Source organism: Nilaparvata lugens, chromosome 7 (assembly GCF_014356525.2).
Source record: "Nilaparvata lugens isolate BPH chromosome 7, ASM1435652v1, whole genome shotgun sequence".
NCBI lineage: Eukaryota > Metazoa > Arthropoda > Insecta > Hemiptera > Delphacidae > Nilaparvata > Nilaparvata lugens.
In genome coordinates this window covers 38628640-38646640 of record NC_052510.1, presented here as the reverse complement: position 1 = coordinate 38646640, position 18001 = coordinate 38628640, and the positions used below count along the sequence as shown (strand labels likewise).

Here is an 18001-nt window from a genome sequence, read left to right as displayed (position 1 = left end):
GCGGCCGGTAAACACCGAGCAGAATATATGTTTTCTTTTTTAAATTGAATCTACAACAGGCCAGTTCAATGCAACCCTCAATACAGTACTCATCAACATCAACTTTCAGAATACTCAATGGTTGCTGACTAATATTATGATAATAGAAACCCCTCTCATATTCTTAATTTTTCTACAATAACTGTCAATAAGGCGCATATTATACAGAGTAGTACAACTCAGCTCACTATCCCTTAGACCATGCTGGGTTAAAATAAGAAAATCTGGCTTCTCTGAATCAATGAATATTTCTAACCTTTCCAATTTATTGTACAGTGATCTTATATTCTGGTGTATAAATTTCAATTTCTCAGACTCCGACTCAGTATTTGTTTGTGCAGACATTTCCTCATCACTCCCTATATCCAGCCGATATTGATCAGTATCAATATCGGCTAAATTGTCTAGTTTTTTAATGGTATTGGCTCACCCACAACAGTATCAACCTTTTCATAGAGCTCATTCAATATCTTAGCTGCAATGTAGTGTTTCCCTAACCTATTTAAATGGTGCCCATGACGGGTATGGAAACGCTTTCCAAGTCCACTCAACTCCAAAACGGTAACGTTGCTAAAATTATCGCAAATTTTTCGCAGCTCAACATTTGCCCACGCCACTGATTTATTCACGCACGACCAGCTGGGGAGATCATGCCTATGAGGAATATCTCTTGTGTGTCGCATTTCTAAAAGTTTGCTACGTAGTAGGTACTGTTATGAATGATTTGGCCTCATTTTTTGCAATATCATTACCCCCAGCCAGAAAAACTGCTGCATCTTGTGGACCCATTTCAGAGCAATCACTCACACACTCATCTGCTACATTTCTGAAATAAGCGCCAGGTTTTAGGGTGCCCATGACATCACAATTATCACCCTTATTCTGCATAAGAATATCGACTACTTTCCTTCCTTGACTATCCATAAAGAGTTTAATACACCTTTTGAGACTCTTGTTTATTGGCTCGGACAAATTAGGAACACTACGACAATCATCTCAAAAATTAAAATTTGAAATAGAATTGTGATCAGATATTTGACCTATTCTCTCTAAATTTTGTGGTTGGAAAATAGTTTGATCACTTTCTATCAATTTACAGTGTAATTCATCATAGAGCATTCTATATCTATCTGTTTCATTTTTTTCATTAAATACATCATTTCTTAGAGCTCGATTTTCTGCCTCTAAAGCCTCAATCGAGATTGACAAAGACCCAATACGCTCAGTTAAGCTCTTAATATTATCTTTCAAGTTCTGATTTATCACATCTAAAGCTTGTCTAATTAAGCTTGTCTAAATTAGCATATTTTTCAATAAAAACATCACTGCATAATTCTGTATTTACACTTTCTTTGATTGAAAGATGAAACTTCTCTTCCATAGTCTTCAATTTGTTCTCTAGTTTTGCAATATATTTCATGTTGTGTTCATTATTATCTGGTTTGGCATGGTTCCTTAGCAGCATATGCATGATTTTTTTAATAGAATATACTGATGTGTCGTGAGTGAATAGTATAGAAGCAACTTGAGCTCTTTTTGTCCATACTTCCAGATCGGTAAATTTAGGCAATGTGAGTAGGCTTTCATCGACAAATTCACAGTCATCAGTTCCGAGTATTCTCGAAATAATTGTATCTGTTATTAAAACCACGTAAATGTAAATACCACAATCCACTGAATTATCCTGCTGCGGAGTCAATTTAGGCAACAGAGGTATAACATCATTTGAATTAACATGAATATATTTTAGAGCGTTTCGTGTGTGGTTACTTTGATTGTATCCCCACCGAAACCCCACTTCAGAGATAGAATCATTTGATACTTTTATTTTCCAAGAAGGATTTTGCCTCTTGTCTAATAAAAATATTCATCATTCTACTCTGGATCCTAAACTAACAAATTTACCATTTTCATTAAGTTGATAATGCGTTGGCAATAAATAAAATACATTGCATCTGATTACTTTTATTGAAAACTTTTCAAGTTAACAAAATAAAGGAATGTTAAACAATAAAATAGAAACTTATTACTACCAAACCTATTCTCTGAATTATGTTTTTCTTTTTAACAAGACCTGATTTTTAAAATAATAAACAAATTTTACTGTTCTTCTCAAATAGATGAGATTAATTAAAATTTCTACTCACGTGAATTTACCCAAGATTCCACTTTTAATTTTAATCACCTTAAAAATTTAAATTGACACTTTCAAAAGTTACATTAATAAACAAATTTTCTACTTTATGTTTAATTGAACAAATAAATGAAATAATAAGCTATTAATTAAAATTTTACCAATAAATGTGGAGCAACCAAATTTTTTGTTCTATCTCATGGAAATCTCAGGTGGAAAAGGTACAAATCAAACAGGATATTTTATGAACTTCCTCTACCTAGAGCAACTAAATCTCAATGCTACTGAAATCTGAGTTATATAATTCAATGTATCAATCAAATAAAAGTTAAATTTTAAGTTATAATCTGGTTATTTAATTTGTACAATGTCAAAACTTTATAAAAAATTAAATAAACTATTGTTACAATTCAATCGAGTTCATTTATTCAACCTGATTTATTGACATTAAAAGGCGGCAAGTTTAAAATTTTGTTTTGGCGGTACAAGATCGACAAGTTTGAATTACAAAATCAATTCTCTCTCAAGTTAACTTGATAATATTTAGTGTGACATTTTTCATTATTTTTCCTAACATTACAATTTGACCAATTTTTTTGTAACTATAGACGCATCTTTAAAATTATGGTTTCCAATCGAATCAAAATAAAAGTAGGCTATTTACTTAGAGCCCGCACGTAAACAACAAGACTCCAATGGCAGCCTTCTTCTTTCAATTCCGTACTTTTTGCATCATTTATTGGAATAAATATGTATTCTTTCATATCTAATTTCAATGGTTCTACTATATGAGAGATGTCGTCGAGGCATTTCACCGCTTGTACAATTATAGGGTTAAGTACACATATAGAGAACCTATTGCCGATGGAATCATTCATTAAGTTAAAATAAGTCTGAAGGGCATCATCTGTCACCCATTCTCCATTTAGCATAGAAATAGTCAAATTTATTTTGTTTTCGGTATTCACTCCTATTTCCTTGATATCAGTGTTCAATACAGGATGGTTTTTTTGTGACTTATTATTCACTCCTTTAGGAGTAATCTTTTTTACAATGGGGCTTTCGTCAATCAATGCTATTTTGTTGTTTGCCTCCAGTGTCTTATTTTTCAAATAATTCCTAGTAGAGACTCTTGGTACGGTTTCACTAACTCATTCAAATTTTCAGTTTAAATTAAACGAAAGATAAATAATAAAATCAATAATTGAAAATTTTTAAGATTATAAGCCATCTATTATAAAATTCAATAAAAGCGTAGGAAGCAATAAAAGGTGAGCTCGAATTACCTACAAGAATGAATTTCAATTTTGTCAAGTGTTAGAATATTTTCTTTTCTTTTACTGTAACATTATTTCAATAGTAAGATAATTACCGTACGAGTATATTGGTTGAGGTTTTATTGATTAGTGGAGTTGGGTATCATATGATTAAATTGTTGGTAGTTCACTCGAGCGAGACTCATGAGGCCTGACAGAAATCAAGGCAAGGCAGAGACTAAAAAGTCATTTCAATTGGACCTGAAAAGTTTTAATTTAAAGTGAGTTTTGATTTTATCACATATAAGAACACTAGGGTAACACAACTTCATCGTATTCTATGAGTTTTGGGCAATCCAACATAATCCAATTTGATAGCATAATCAAATTCATCAATCCAAGTTGATCGAAGTGCACTTAATCCTTATTTGATAGTGAAGGCCATCCCTGGTCCTGGGATCTGGGAATGTCTTTTGTGCTGGAAGCTTGAGAGCAAATATTGATTATGCGTAAGCTGATACCACAGCTTTGCCACAACAAAGGCTACCAAGACCCAAGGACCAACAGAAATGTGATATTTCTGTCATAAATTGAATTTAATTGACAAGGATTATCTCAGTCTGCGTCGCTTCTGGGAGGTTCCGTCTCCATCACACAGGGTGATCGCAACGCATCCTCTACATCTACAATAATACAGCAAAATCTTTTTCTATCCTAAATTTAATAATGTTCCCTATAATGTTAATTTTTTGAATATAAACCCCTTAGAAAACATATTCACCTTTAAATTTGCAATTTAAAATCATCTTTAAATATAAGGTTTAGTAAAACCGAAAGGATTTAAGTTATCTAAACTATTAACCTTCAATCATCAACTACAAAACCTCTAGAGAATTATTTCCACGTAGTTTGTTCTGAAGTAAAAACAACTGTGAACACAGCATAGGCCTACTAAACGTTATCTCGGTATCTTTAATTTTTCAACTACAATAGGATGAAAGATAAAAATACCAAAAAGACAAGGTCATTCCAATATTTAACCAGAATAATACTCTGAATAGAAGAATGTCTGAAAATGACAGAAGAAAGAATTCAAAAAGGGTTCTCGAAATGATTAATAATCCCATAAAAAGTTTGAGTCAATATGTTAACAAGGCTATGACAATGTAAAAATAAAGAAGAATTCACAAAACCGTTTTTAAATTCTTTCTCCTGTGAGGTTTTATACTCACATAGGCCTATGTTTTTTCTATTAAAGTATTGATCTGATCAAATATTGATGATCTATTCTTTATGGACTGAAACTAGGCCTACTGGTGTATAATCAATATAGAAAACATGATTTGGAATTATTTTTTGAAAATATATAAAAGAACGGAATCAAATTTTATTAGAATGGGTCGTTTCATTCTCAAGATCATTCAAATTCAAATGATATTGTGCTGTTCACATTCTTATACTATTTATTCCATGTTATTATTTTATGAACAACAGTCATCTTATTATTTATCCTCAAATGCTGGATGACCAAAAACAGTTTGGTCAGGATTTTGAAAAATCTCACCATAACCGTTTGAACTAACCGTTGGATGGTAAAAACTCACCGTCACCGTTGGAACCATTTGAAGGAGCATTTTGAATACCTTTGGAAGCCCTTACGTATGGAACTTTGGAACCTTCTGTTTTGACCGACTTATGATTAGCACATAGCAGATTAGAATGATGAATCGACCCCAATTCCTAAATAGATAATTAATATTACTTACGATAAATAATAATTGCTTACTACTAATTCTAGGCTAGTTATCGAGAAATAAAAGCAGAGTGAATGTGGAAACAGTGATTCTAAAAGCGTCCTATGCTATTGTTGAAAGGAGAACTATTCATGCCAGGATTAAGTGAAAGGATAAACTTGTGTCATATCTACTTTAGCTGTACAGACTATAGTAGTTAATAGTGTATTCTAAGTACCGGTACCGTACACGGAAGAGAATCTTTACGAAATTGAGTTATACATATAGAGTGTGTCAATATGGAGAAATCTCAAATAACTGTGTTGTTTTTTAACTAACTGTGAATAGTTTGCTTGTCCTTGTTGACCCAGAATCGGAACAATAGATCAAGCTGACTTTTTCAACTGTAGTGATCCACTTCTGAGGACAGTGAATAACTTGACTATCACTAATAGTGCTGCTTTTGAGTCAGAGTTTATTCAACTGTTACCTAATTGAATTGATGATTTGTTTGAAAATTTTTATGATAACCATCATCAGCTAGAAGCTTGAGACCGGAATAATAGTGAAGATGAAGTTAAAAGGTGATGTTCAAGAGTACTCTCCTACTACAGAGTAGTACTCTGTCTGTAGTAGGATTTGTTCTGCACAGTATTATGCATTCAAATATCTCAACAACCAGAAAATTAATTCTATGGCGATTGGGATATCTTATCAAATATTAAATTATTCCAGAAAATCTGAGTTGGTTTTCAATACAATTTTCTCATTTCGTTGAAAATATTGTTTTATAAAAAATTATCTTCATTCACTTTCACTTTCACTATCAATTACGTTGATGAGGAGATGATCTTACAGCTTAAGTTCATAGTTTAGAATGGAATGACTTGAATTTTTGGAAACTTATTTTAAAATTTTTGGTCCAGGAAACCGTATGTGAACATCATATACAGTAATATTATTTACGTCATCAACACCAATTATATCATAGGGGCCAAAGTAATTTCCATTAACATATTTCAAGTGTCCCCTATAACTGGTACCAATGATGGGCTAGCAATAAACTCATAGATTATTTTCGATTTGAAGCATATTATTAGTCTATAAATGACATGGTAAAATTCTTTTGAGTTCAAACTTTCTCTTTTAGATAAAGTGCAGTAGGAGAGGCTGGAGCATTCGAAGCACTCAATTTGCAATTCTTATTATTTGATGTCGAGCCAACAACCTTGCTCTCCTCTCATCGCCTCTCGTTGCAAGGCCGGCGGCCGGTCATTTCATCAAAGTGAATGCTGCTGCTGCTGCATTTTGCACTTCTTTGTTAGATACCGGTACATTACAACTTCCCAGATAAGTAATCTTTATCCATGAAATAAACTTCTAATTTAATTTATTTCAGTTCAATAATATGTTAGAACTTCAACTATTAAGAGTTACCCAAAATGACACAATTTTGTCGTGAGAGATGAATTAGCTGGAAACGCTCAATGGGTCATATGAATAAAAACAGAGCATATGCTCATGAGCATGCGCATGGAGCATAAGGTTTTGCTCATGAGCATTTGGTAGAAGCATATAAGCATTTGCTCATTTTTATACTAATAAGCTTTACCTTATACTTCTACCTTATTCTCCTGAACTCTGGAGCAAATGCTCTCGTATTTTTCATCAGCTGATTCGCCTTTGTGGCCTTACTTTGTTGTTATAAGTAGAGGAAGCAGGAAGTGCTACTCATGAATGTGCTACTCACGTAAGCGCTAAATATGCAAGTATAGACACCGCGTGTGTGTTCGTCTGCTCTGTTCTCTATCTATAAATTGAGTTTTAGGTTAGTTGAGTTCTGAATTTTGAAATAATAGCGTGAAAAAATAAGTCATCTCTATAACTAGTAGTTCTGTGAACAGTAGACCTCGCGCTCAATAAGTTACATTGACCTGTTGTTATGTTTTCTCAAAAATTAATAAATAGTTTATCAATTTAAAATGTCTAGAAAAAACCCTAAATAAACATAGAGCTTTCTGTCCTATCGTACCGTGACGAGTCGTCCCGGAATGTGAGTATGAGCGCTGTTATCAGGTCTGGCTGCAACTGTCTACAACGTTGATGGAAAGATAAATTTTCAAGATGTTCGATGTTTTTGAACGGGTAGTATCATAGTCAACTGTCTACTAACGTTGATGGAAAGATGCATTTTCAAGATGTTCGATGTTTTTGAACGGGTAGTATTATAATCCACTGGACAGCTGATTTATGATGAATAATATTCTATAGTCTAATTTTAACTCCAATATTGGCGTATGAAGGAGGCTCCTTTTTCCTTTTATATTATCCTTGAAATGCAAAATTTTCAAAAACCTTGAATATACGTTGTTCAGGCCAGTTTCTTTGTATAGTAGTTTTAGTTTTCCTTTATCTGCTGCATAGTGCTGAGGAAGAGATTTTGACCTGTTATCATTTTCATTCCCACGACTTGAGCCATCCCCTCCGCTAGGCGTGTGCAGCCCAGAGCTGAGCTCAGTTGCAAAACAGATCTCATTGTCAACAGATCATTGTTTTTCATTTGGATAGTTGATCCATAACTAGCAACTCCTATTTATTTAATTTGTTATTTTTTGAATATGTCAAAACGTTTGATTGCTACAGAAAGTGTTTTTGGCTACATTCTCATGGTCCGAGATCCACTCTCAACCACATCGTCGGAAAACTCAGCTTGTTTCATGGGTTGGCCTACTTCGTTCATTTGCTTCAAAAGTTAAGCAAATGCTCTAGTTTATGCATACAATTTTGAGCATAAGCTTTTACTTTTGAGCAAATGCTCAAACTATTTTTTTGATGAGCATCAGCGAAAGGTTTTGCTCATGTTCATTCGTAGGAAATGAAGCATAATTATGCTCAATATTTTAGATGCATAAGCGAATGCTCAACTTTATTCATATGGCCCACTGTGTGGTTACAGAGATTTATGATTAAATCCACATTCACAATAAATTATTCAAATGAATTGTTCCTTCAGTATTTTCAGAGATATAAGTATTTTCCGTATCCATTGATCTTCAACAGGCATACCTTTCAACTCCTTGTTAGTACTGTGTGGGGTAGGCATAATATACCGTACTTCGCTTACAGGAAACACGTGATTACACCACTACTGAAAAGTGTAGGATGTCTTCATTCTTAAAAGTGACGTTTCTCCTCTTTGGTGGTGGATAGCCCAAATAACAAGCGAGAGCAGAGGACTGTCGATAAATATAAAGAGCAAAATATTGAATGATAATATGCTAGAATAAATAGATCAATAATTAATAGATTGAATGTAGTAAGTAATATTTCCAGCATTAAATTTATACCAGAAGTGACTTTTTTGGTTACTCACCAGCAAGTAGTTTTCTTCAAATACTAAATACCAACTTACTCCAGGAATTGGAATTAGGTTTGTGGCAGGACAAGACGGAGTCGGGAAAAGGTGTTGGCCTCTCTTGTACATCTGCTACCCCTATCCGATGTATGTTAATTCTGGCATCAATTTAATTACTGATCAGTCCGAAAATTGCTTGGAAGATAACTTTACTATATGACTATTACTTAACACTGCTGTACAATTCAAAGTCCGATCGCACTAGTTGAATATTTCAATTTATATATTCACAAATAACAAGGAAAAACTGTACTTTTCCCCAACTTGGGACAGTTAATATATCGATAATAATTTTAACACAATGACGAACGTGTAAAATTGAATTTCAACGGCAACAATCGAAAAAAACAGCAACAATCCTGTTTTTTCACCGTCCGATCCAAGCTGACAACTTCAACTAACGATTATGCGATAGAATAATCTAAATACTAACTTATCCGCTAGGGCGCAGTAGCTGCCGGCCTCGCCACTACAACTACCGCTAGACTTAAAACTAATTTAAAACTAGACTTAATCTAAATATGCTAAAGGGCGTCACCATTCCCCCCACCCTGAAACGTAGTTTTCAGCCACAACTTTGGCCAAAACTAGACAAAACAAAACAAACCAAAAGAAAATCAAGACAACAAAAGAAAAATGCTAACACAACAAAACGAACAATAATTCTTATCCTAAGAATTATTGTGTGGGCAATGGAAACAATTGGGTGGCAGGACGTTTGAAACGACCAGTAGCTAAACATACTACTGCCACACGTATGACACCATCGGCTCCAGGAAACACTTCCTCAATGATTCCTAGAGGCCACTTCAATGGGGTTAGATTAGGCTGGTCCACTATCACAACCGTTCCAACAGTGAGAGGAGGCAATGACTTGGACCACTTTCCACGTACTTGTAATTCATGGAGATACTCCTTTCTCCACCTATTCCAAAACTATTGAACAAGCTGGTCGATGAGTTCGTAACGAGTGAGACGGTTGACGGGAATGTCGGTCACATCCTTCATTGGAAAAGCCGTCAACGGTGTCAGCTTCAAAAAATGAGCCGGAGTTAAGGCGAGAGGTTCGTTCGGATCCTCGCTCAAAGGGCACAATGGCCGAGAGTTCAACACCGCCTCCACTTGAACCAACACAGTATTTATCTCTTCATAGGTCAATAGTTGATTGTCAATCACTTTTATCAAATACGACTTGACTGATTTTATGTTGGCCTCCCAAATTCCACCGAAATTTGGGGAAGCAGTGGGAATGAATTTCCAATCCACTCGATAATCAGCCAGCTCATTAGTAATTGTATTTTGAAATTCCGACGAATCCAATAATTTCGCTAACTGTACCAGCTGTGCATGCGCACCAATGAAATTTGTACCATTATCGGAATAAATTACATGGCAAGGTCCACGTCGAGATAAAAATCGGCGAAATGCTGGAAGAAACATCGGCGTAGATAAATCAGAAACCAATTCTATGTGCACAGCCTTTGTTGACATACAAACAAATAGACAAATGTATGCTTTGAGGATGAGTGGATTTCTGCGTCGAGCCATTGTGATGCGTACAGGCCCACCATAATCAACACCACACTGTCCAAACGGTTTACTCTGGATTACCCTGCATGCAGGCAAATCACCCATTTTTGGAGGTGTTACGCTAGGCTGACATCAGAAACACCTATTGCATTTTTGAATACGCCTCCGAATGACCACACAAGCAGAAAATATCCAGAACCTCTGTCTTATTAACGACATTAATAGACGAGGACCAGCATGACAATTTTTTCGATGATGATGATCGACAAGAAGGGTGATGAAAGGATCACTCTTAGGCAAGACAATAGGGTGACAGCTGTCAAAATCCATGTCTGAGTTCGGCAAACGAACACCAACTCGAATTAACTCCTTGTCTATAAAAGGTGACATACGCTGAAATTTGGGGGCAAAATCTTCACCCTTTTTTAGTTGAACAAGCTCACGTGAAAAATGAATTCTCTGTACGACTCTACACAAATATCTCTCCGCCGCATCGAATTCTAGTTCACCTGCTTTCAGCAATATTCGCACTGCCTTCAATACTAGTATCATGATATGAAGCAAACGTTGATAGTCAGAGCATTTCTCAATCAAATTATATATTACATTATCTGAAACACTTTCAGATTGAACAACCGTGACAACATTTGAAGATTTCATTTCAGGTGGACACTCTATTTCTTCAATTTCAAATTTTACAGGCCAGTGATTTTCCTCCATAGTCAACCAGTGGGGTCCTGTCCACCATGTCTCGTGATTAATGAGATCCATTGGTTTAAGACCACGCGATAAACAATCAGCGGGATTTTCCTCACCAGAAACATGCATCCAACAATCGATGCGTGAGTTTTGAATTTTCGAGACTTGATTAGCCACGAACGTTTGCCAACGCTACGGTGAACCTCTTATCCAATGGAGAACAACAGTTGAGTCCGACAAAGCGACAACTTGGACGATTTTACAACAAAGTTCGAGGACAGAGAGGGTAGCTTCAAGTAGATTGACTAGGAGAAGAGCAGCGCACAATTCCAATCTCAGTATTGATAGAGTTTTACTCGGTGCAACCTTCGATTTTCCACACAGCAGCGTTACTGTTGAAGAACTACCATCTTCTTCCTGTGATTTCAAATAGATCAGAGCTCCATAGCCAGACTGACTTGCATCGCAAAAACAAGTTAATGTAATCTTGGAACCAACAAATACTCCTAAGTGACGAGGAATGACAAATTTGACAAAGATTGAAATTCTGTTTGACATATCTCCCACTGAGATGCAATAGAATCAGGCGGTTTTTCATCCCTATCTGAACCAATACGCCATAATTCTTTTATAAGACATTTCAAAAACAACGTGAGAGGAGCCACTAGTCCTAGAGGATCATAGATTCGCGCCACAGCGGATAATATATTCCGTTTTGTGGCAATAGAGTGATCCTGTGAGATGAAAAAACGAAACGAATCGGAAAATGGTTGCCACTCTAGACCTAATATGGCTAATGAATTTTCGATATTGAATTCTTTGGACAACAAGGACCTTTCACTATCATTGAGACTTGTCATCAGCTCCTCCGAATTTGATGCAAAATTAGTCAATTCAAATCCACCAGCTTTAAACAGCTCTTTGGCCTGACTACACAATTTTTTCGTGTCACTTACAGAAGGGACAGACGTTACCAAATCGTCCATGAACATATCTGTAGGAATGCGAGCTTTAGCATCCGGAAAATTATCGCCTTCCCTCTCAACCAACTCATGGATAGTTCTCAAAGCCATGTACGGAGAGGAAGTGATACCAAATACAACACAATTTATTTCATAGGTTTCAACAGGATCATCTACCGAAAATCTCCATAACACCCGCTGAAATTCACGGCAAGATTCACTCACAAATATTTGATGATACATCTGTTTCAAATCACCTGTCACTCCAATTGCAAAAAGACGAAAATTCAATAGCAACACGAAAATGTTTGTCTGTAACTTCTGACCAGCATGGAGAATCGGATTCAATGACAAACCAGTCGTAGTTTTAGCGCTTGCATCATAAACGATTCTTACAGGTGTAGTAGTACTACGAGCCTTCACGATTGCGTGGTGAGGAATATAATACCCCTGTTTATTTTCCTGATCCTTAATCAAGGTCATGTGCCCTTGGCACAAATAATCCAACATTATTTCGTGGTATGCGATCTTAATATCTTCGGAGTGAGCAAGACGATTTTCCAAATTTGTCAATTTCCGTTTAGCCATAGAATATGAATCACCCAAACAATCAGCTGATTTTTCAAACGGCAAGGATACCACGAATCGACCTGATTCCAAACGACGAACAGACGAATGAAAATTATTTTCACAATCCAACTCGGCAGGTGTAATATCATTCCCCGATTTAGGACAATCTTCAACCTCCCAAAACCTCTGTACTAGGTCATTCAAAGGTAGACTAGAGACGAGCAAACAATTATTGAATTGTTTATTTTGTGACGAGTTCAAAACTGGGGCTCGACCCATAACAATAAAACCCAGATCGGGAAAGAATTCGGCACCCATAATATCATCCAATTTTCCAGGGATGAAAAATTTATCATCTGCCAATTTCAATGATTTCAAGTAGGACAACTTAGACACATCAACTTCACAAGATGGTAATCTGTCAAGTATTTTTTCAACTACCAACGCATCAACAGCAAACGAAAATATAGTGTCAGCATGAGAATGAATTGTGAATGACGCTCGACCTTGAACCTTACTTGATTGACCAAACCCAGTGACAGTTGAATAGACAGGTTTAATATACAAGCCTAGCTGACGACACACATGAGAAGTTACAAAATTCTTCTCACTACCAGAGTCGATAAGAAATCGATGGGGACATCCTTGCCCTATCTTATTTCTGATCAGAACGATAGCAGTAGACAATAAAACAATAGTTTTATCATTTTCAGACTCATTGTTTACCAATTTAGTACTACAACAACTAACACCACTCTCCTCAGATTGATTTTTGAAATCGAAATGTAACAATGTATGATGTGAATTTTTGCATTGAGTACAGGAAGCATTGCTTTTACACTCACGAGCTGAGTGACCTCCCACTAAACATTTTAGACAATAAGACTTCTCTTTTATGAGACGAAATCTATTCCATGGGAGAGTTTCAAAAATGACTCACAATCTGTCAACTTATGTTTACTCCCCTTACAGCTTATACAATGAGATTTTCCCCGACTATCACTAGGAATTTCATCTCCTGACTGAATTGCGAAATTCTTAGGGGCGATTGCTGAGATCGGGTTTATCTCTTGCGCTCGGCTAAAAACCGGTTTTTGCGCTGCAGATCAAAAATCGGTTTGCTGAGATCGGGATTAACCACGCTCGAGCGCAAAAGTTGGCCGACCGGCAATTATCGCAGGGAAAAACCTGCGGTCTAAAAATCGGTTTGCTGAGTTCCAGTCTAGGCTAAAACTTAATCTCGGTGGATTGCTGAGTTCAAGCGTAGATCAACTCGGGTTTAAAAGATAATCTCGGTGGATTGCTGAGATCGGGAGCAGGCTAAAATGTGATAATCTCAGGAGCAAAAACGATGATTTTAGACACCAACTTAGACCTGCTAGGAGGCAGGTTTAAGTTCGGGATTAAGCTATTAACTTGCTATTGTTTTGATTTTATCAAAAACCAATGTCAAATTGGGGTTCGTCTTTGAATTCTGAACAATTTCATTACCCATAAAGTCATATTTGAAAAAAAATTTTTCATTGATTTTCAATACATACTTACATCAAAAAACGGAAATTAAAATATCTCCAAGCGACCAGAAAATTAATAATGCACATTATTTATTACAAAGGAAAATATATTATTATTATTATATAATATTATTATTTGAGTTAATAGCAGTAACTTCAGGTGCAGTTTTATCTCTGAGTAGCAAATATCTGTAGTTCAGATTTACCTCTGTATCGAGCTGTAGTGACACAACTATCTCACAACTGTGACTTGACCACAGTTGTCACTATGTCACAACTGTCACTACTAATAGTGACACAACTATTCCTAATTCCCTATGTTGAACGTTATGTACGGAATTTCCATTTTTTGATAGTTTTATAACCAATGATAACTTTTGGGTCCGAATCATCTTTATATTTAGATTTATATATAAATATGCATAATAGTATGATATTTAAATACCTATATAATAACCACAGTTGCGTTTCATCAGCCGACGAAATTATTACTAATAAATTTATCAAACAAAAGTTTTTGCCCTTGATAACCGGGCATTCAATTATGTTCAATGCTTCCACTTAGTAACTCAAACGTTTTTTGCTCAATGGAGCTGTGAGAGTTTTCCCTTTGAAAAGATATTTGTTTCTGGGCATTGGCCTCCATCAAAGTCCAATATTTTTTCTCCTTCTCAATGGCTTCCATTTTAGCCCTATGTTCTTCATTGATGACAGTCAATCTAAGTTTATGTTCCTCTTCAAGGTACTCCATTTTCTTCTTGTGGAACTTGTCTGCATTGGATGAGACACGTTTGATGCGTGGTTGAGCGGATCCAGTTGCAGATCCCGGAGTGGTTGCACGGGAATCAGGTGCTGTGGAGGTGCCCGCTATCGGCGTGTCAGGCTTTGGGCTTGCTGACCTCGTACCCTTTAAGCTTTATATTACGTACTTTACTATATGAGAAATCCAATATATTGATCTTTCCCTTCCTGGCAACATGTAGATGATGTTAATCAGGAGTGAAACACAAGGAATATAATTAATTATTATAATTATCAATTATTATAATTATCAATAATTATTATAATAGACTAATCAGTCTGGACTTGTTAACTTACCGCTATTATAGTCATTGAAGTCGTCATCGTCGTCCGGAATATTTTCAATTGGTACTTGGTCTTTGAACAACTCTTCCATTTCGGGATCCTCAACTTTCGGTGGTGATGGGGGCCCCCCTCCAGTGCGGAATCTACTCCTCCTCTCCTCCGATTTTTGGGATTTGTAGTCATTCTTGATTCTTTTCCATGCTCCTTTCAACTGTTCAACGTTCCTTTTACAATTTAGTCCCGCAGCATTGAAGTCTATTAGAATCTCTTCTTACGCTATTTTTCTCAAGTTCTCAGTTTTTTGATCATGTAATTTTTTCTCGATTATGGGTCGGCTCACAACTAGAGACTTGATCAATGTCAGTTCGACTTTGGTGAAGTTTATTCTTTTTTTCGACTCTGCCATTTCTACTGCCTATAACTACCCACACTAACACTAAACACTAGCCTATTAATACACTATCTACACTAGTACAACACTATCAACACTAATACACTAGCCTATTAATATACTACACTAATTACAAAACAAAATGAATCAGGATATTGGAATGAATAACTGAGGGTGGCAGTGACGAAGCGAGTGAATGCGGACAGTGTGGTAGTCGAGAAGCATTCGAGACGGCTGCTGCCAACATTGCGACAATAATTCCCTGCGGATTCCTCCAGTTGAGCCTCGGTCTGGCTAAACTTGAGCGTCAGTCTGGCTAAACCGCAGATCAAAGTTGCTCTCGACCAAAAGATAATCGGCAAGCCCATTATTTTTCAATCGTTTTACAGCAGTAAGGGGCGATTGCTGAGATCGGGTCTGGCTAACCTCGGTGCAACGTTGGTCTAGCGCAACTTTGGTCTCGGCTAAAAAATCGGTTTGCTGAGATCGAGTTTAGCCGCCGGTCATCTCTTGGTCGAGAGCAACTTTGATCTGTGGGTTTAGCCAGACCGACGCTCAAGTTTAGCCAGACCGAGGCGCAACTGGAGGAATCCACGGGGAATTATTGTCGCAATGTTGGCAACAGCCATCTCGAATGCTACTTTGGCTCTCACATGCTGTCTTCGCGTATTGCTTTTGCACTCTCTCACTCACACTCACTCACTCTCCCATCATTCGTTTTTTCTTGTTCTTTTCTTCTTCCTCACTCTCACTCTCTCTCTCTCTATCCTAATAAAGGCATATTATGCCTGAGAAAGAGAGAGACAGAGAGAGATTGATTGATTGAGTACTTTATTTATGTATATTACAATATATACTGGCTTATACACTTATATACAATAGCTTACAATACAGCAAAATTATAGATGAATTTACAAAATATAAATTAAGAAAATAATTATTGAGCTGTATATGATATGAAAAAAAAGATTAGATAATCTTCTAAACTTTCAAATGTCGTTACAGTGAACACATGAACAACTCCTCTCCTTTTTGGTGTTCATTTGAAATTCATTTTCATTTATTTCAAAAATTTAGTTTTTTTTCTAGCGTATTGTCCAGCTAGGAATTTAATGTAATATTTTTTCATCACTAAACAAATAATAGCTGTTGCCGCAACACTATGTACAATGCGATATGATGCTGCAGTACTCACATAAATCGCCAGTCTCTCTGTGGACTAACATCAGCAAAAAATCTGAGAGCAATCAGCACTTCTCTTCAGCTTTAAATTCGGACACCGTACTGGCCGACTTGAGGTATGGTTCGTAATAATCCAAATATTCAATATAATCCATTATTCACTTCATCCACTCACAAAATCACTTCCACAGAAAGGATCACGCAAACGAAGGGTCGCTCATCATCGTCTGGACTCAACTTAATAGTTCAATTATGCAATGCAGACTATTTCTGCATCCCGTGATAATGCAAGCATACGCAGCTGCCTCCAATTAGCAACAATCAACCCCACATAGATATCATCATCTCACACTTTCTTACAATTACAACGTATTTAATACAGTTCTCCTTCATTACTGGTGTAGGTTCAGTTCCATATTATGTTCAAACCAATTATAGGTAGCATCGATACTATCGTAGCCTAGATTCGTAGAAGGTAATCGACCACTGATAGAAATTGAGTCAAAAGAATTGGCTTCCAATTTAATACTTTTTCAGACATTGTTTAAACCAAAAAATATATTTGAGAGAATATCAGAATGATAATAAAATTATGGACTACACAGTGAATGGGCTAGTGCATACTGCCAGAGACAAATAAATAAGTAACTTTCAAACAGTATCTTTACTCTATGGAACTGCGTATAACGAATACTTCAGAAAGATCTTTTTGAAGTAAGTCAGTTTTGTTTTTACCATATTTAACAATTGAAAGTTCAATATAACATTTATTGATAATTGTTCATTTAGTTTCATGCATGAATATGAAAAGATCATGTATGTTAATCAGTTCATGTGATTGAAACGTAGTTCCATTAAACAATGCTCCAGCACCTTTTTCTAGTACGGTACCCACAAAATGTCCCAGTTATGTTATAATTAAAGAGTAGTTTCCACCAGGGACAGGAGGATATACAATTCTCCAGTAGTATCTGGGAAGATGGATATATAACTCCCCCCCCCCCATTATATTTTTTGCACTTGAGTAAAAATCATTAAAATCATTGGTTTGAAGACTTTAACTTTGAAACTAATAAAATTATATTTCCATTCTATTTGTTATATGAACTGAAATATCATAGGCCTATGATATATTATTTTCTATGAAAAATTAAATAATAATCAGCCCACTGAATATAAAGAAACTTCATTATTACTAGGATGTAGTTTTTCAAGTAGAAATTGCTTGAAATCACACCAAATTGAGGGTATTTTTCTAAAATTTTCCAGAGGAGGCTCCCTGGACCCCCTTCTTGTGAGAGGTATAGAATTTTCTTGTTGTTTGAAGGTGTTTTCATTTTCACTTTCTTATGTTATAATATTTTAAACATCAGTGGAAAAACATTTCAAAATATGACTTTATGGGTAATGAAATTGTTCAGAATTCAAAGACAAACCCCAATTTGACACTGGTTTTTGATAAAATCGAAACAATAGCAAGTTAATAGCTT

The 18001-nt window shown here is 35.9% G+C and overlaps 1 protein-coding gene across 1 annotated transcript in view; it reads right to left on the bottom strand.

Moving 5' to 3' along the window:
• The window catches only part of LOC120348861 (leucine-rich repeat extensin-like protein 3), a 37948-nt gene extending 22919 nt beyond the window's left edge, over positions 1-15029 (bottom strand). Inside the window, exon 1 of the mRNA XM_039431928.1 lies at positions 14951-15029. Within this exon, the coding sequence (XP_039287862.1) occupies positions 14951-15029 (79 nt within the window). The remainder of the gene's footprint in view (positions 1-14950) is intronic.
• Between the last annotated feature and the right edge of the window lie 2972 nt (positions 15030-18001).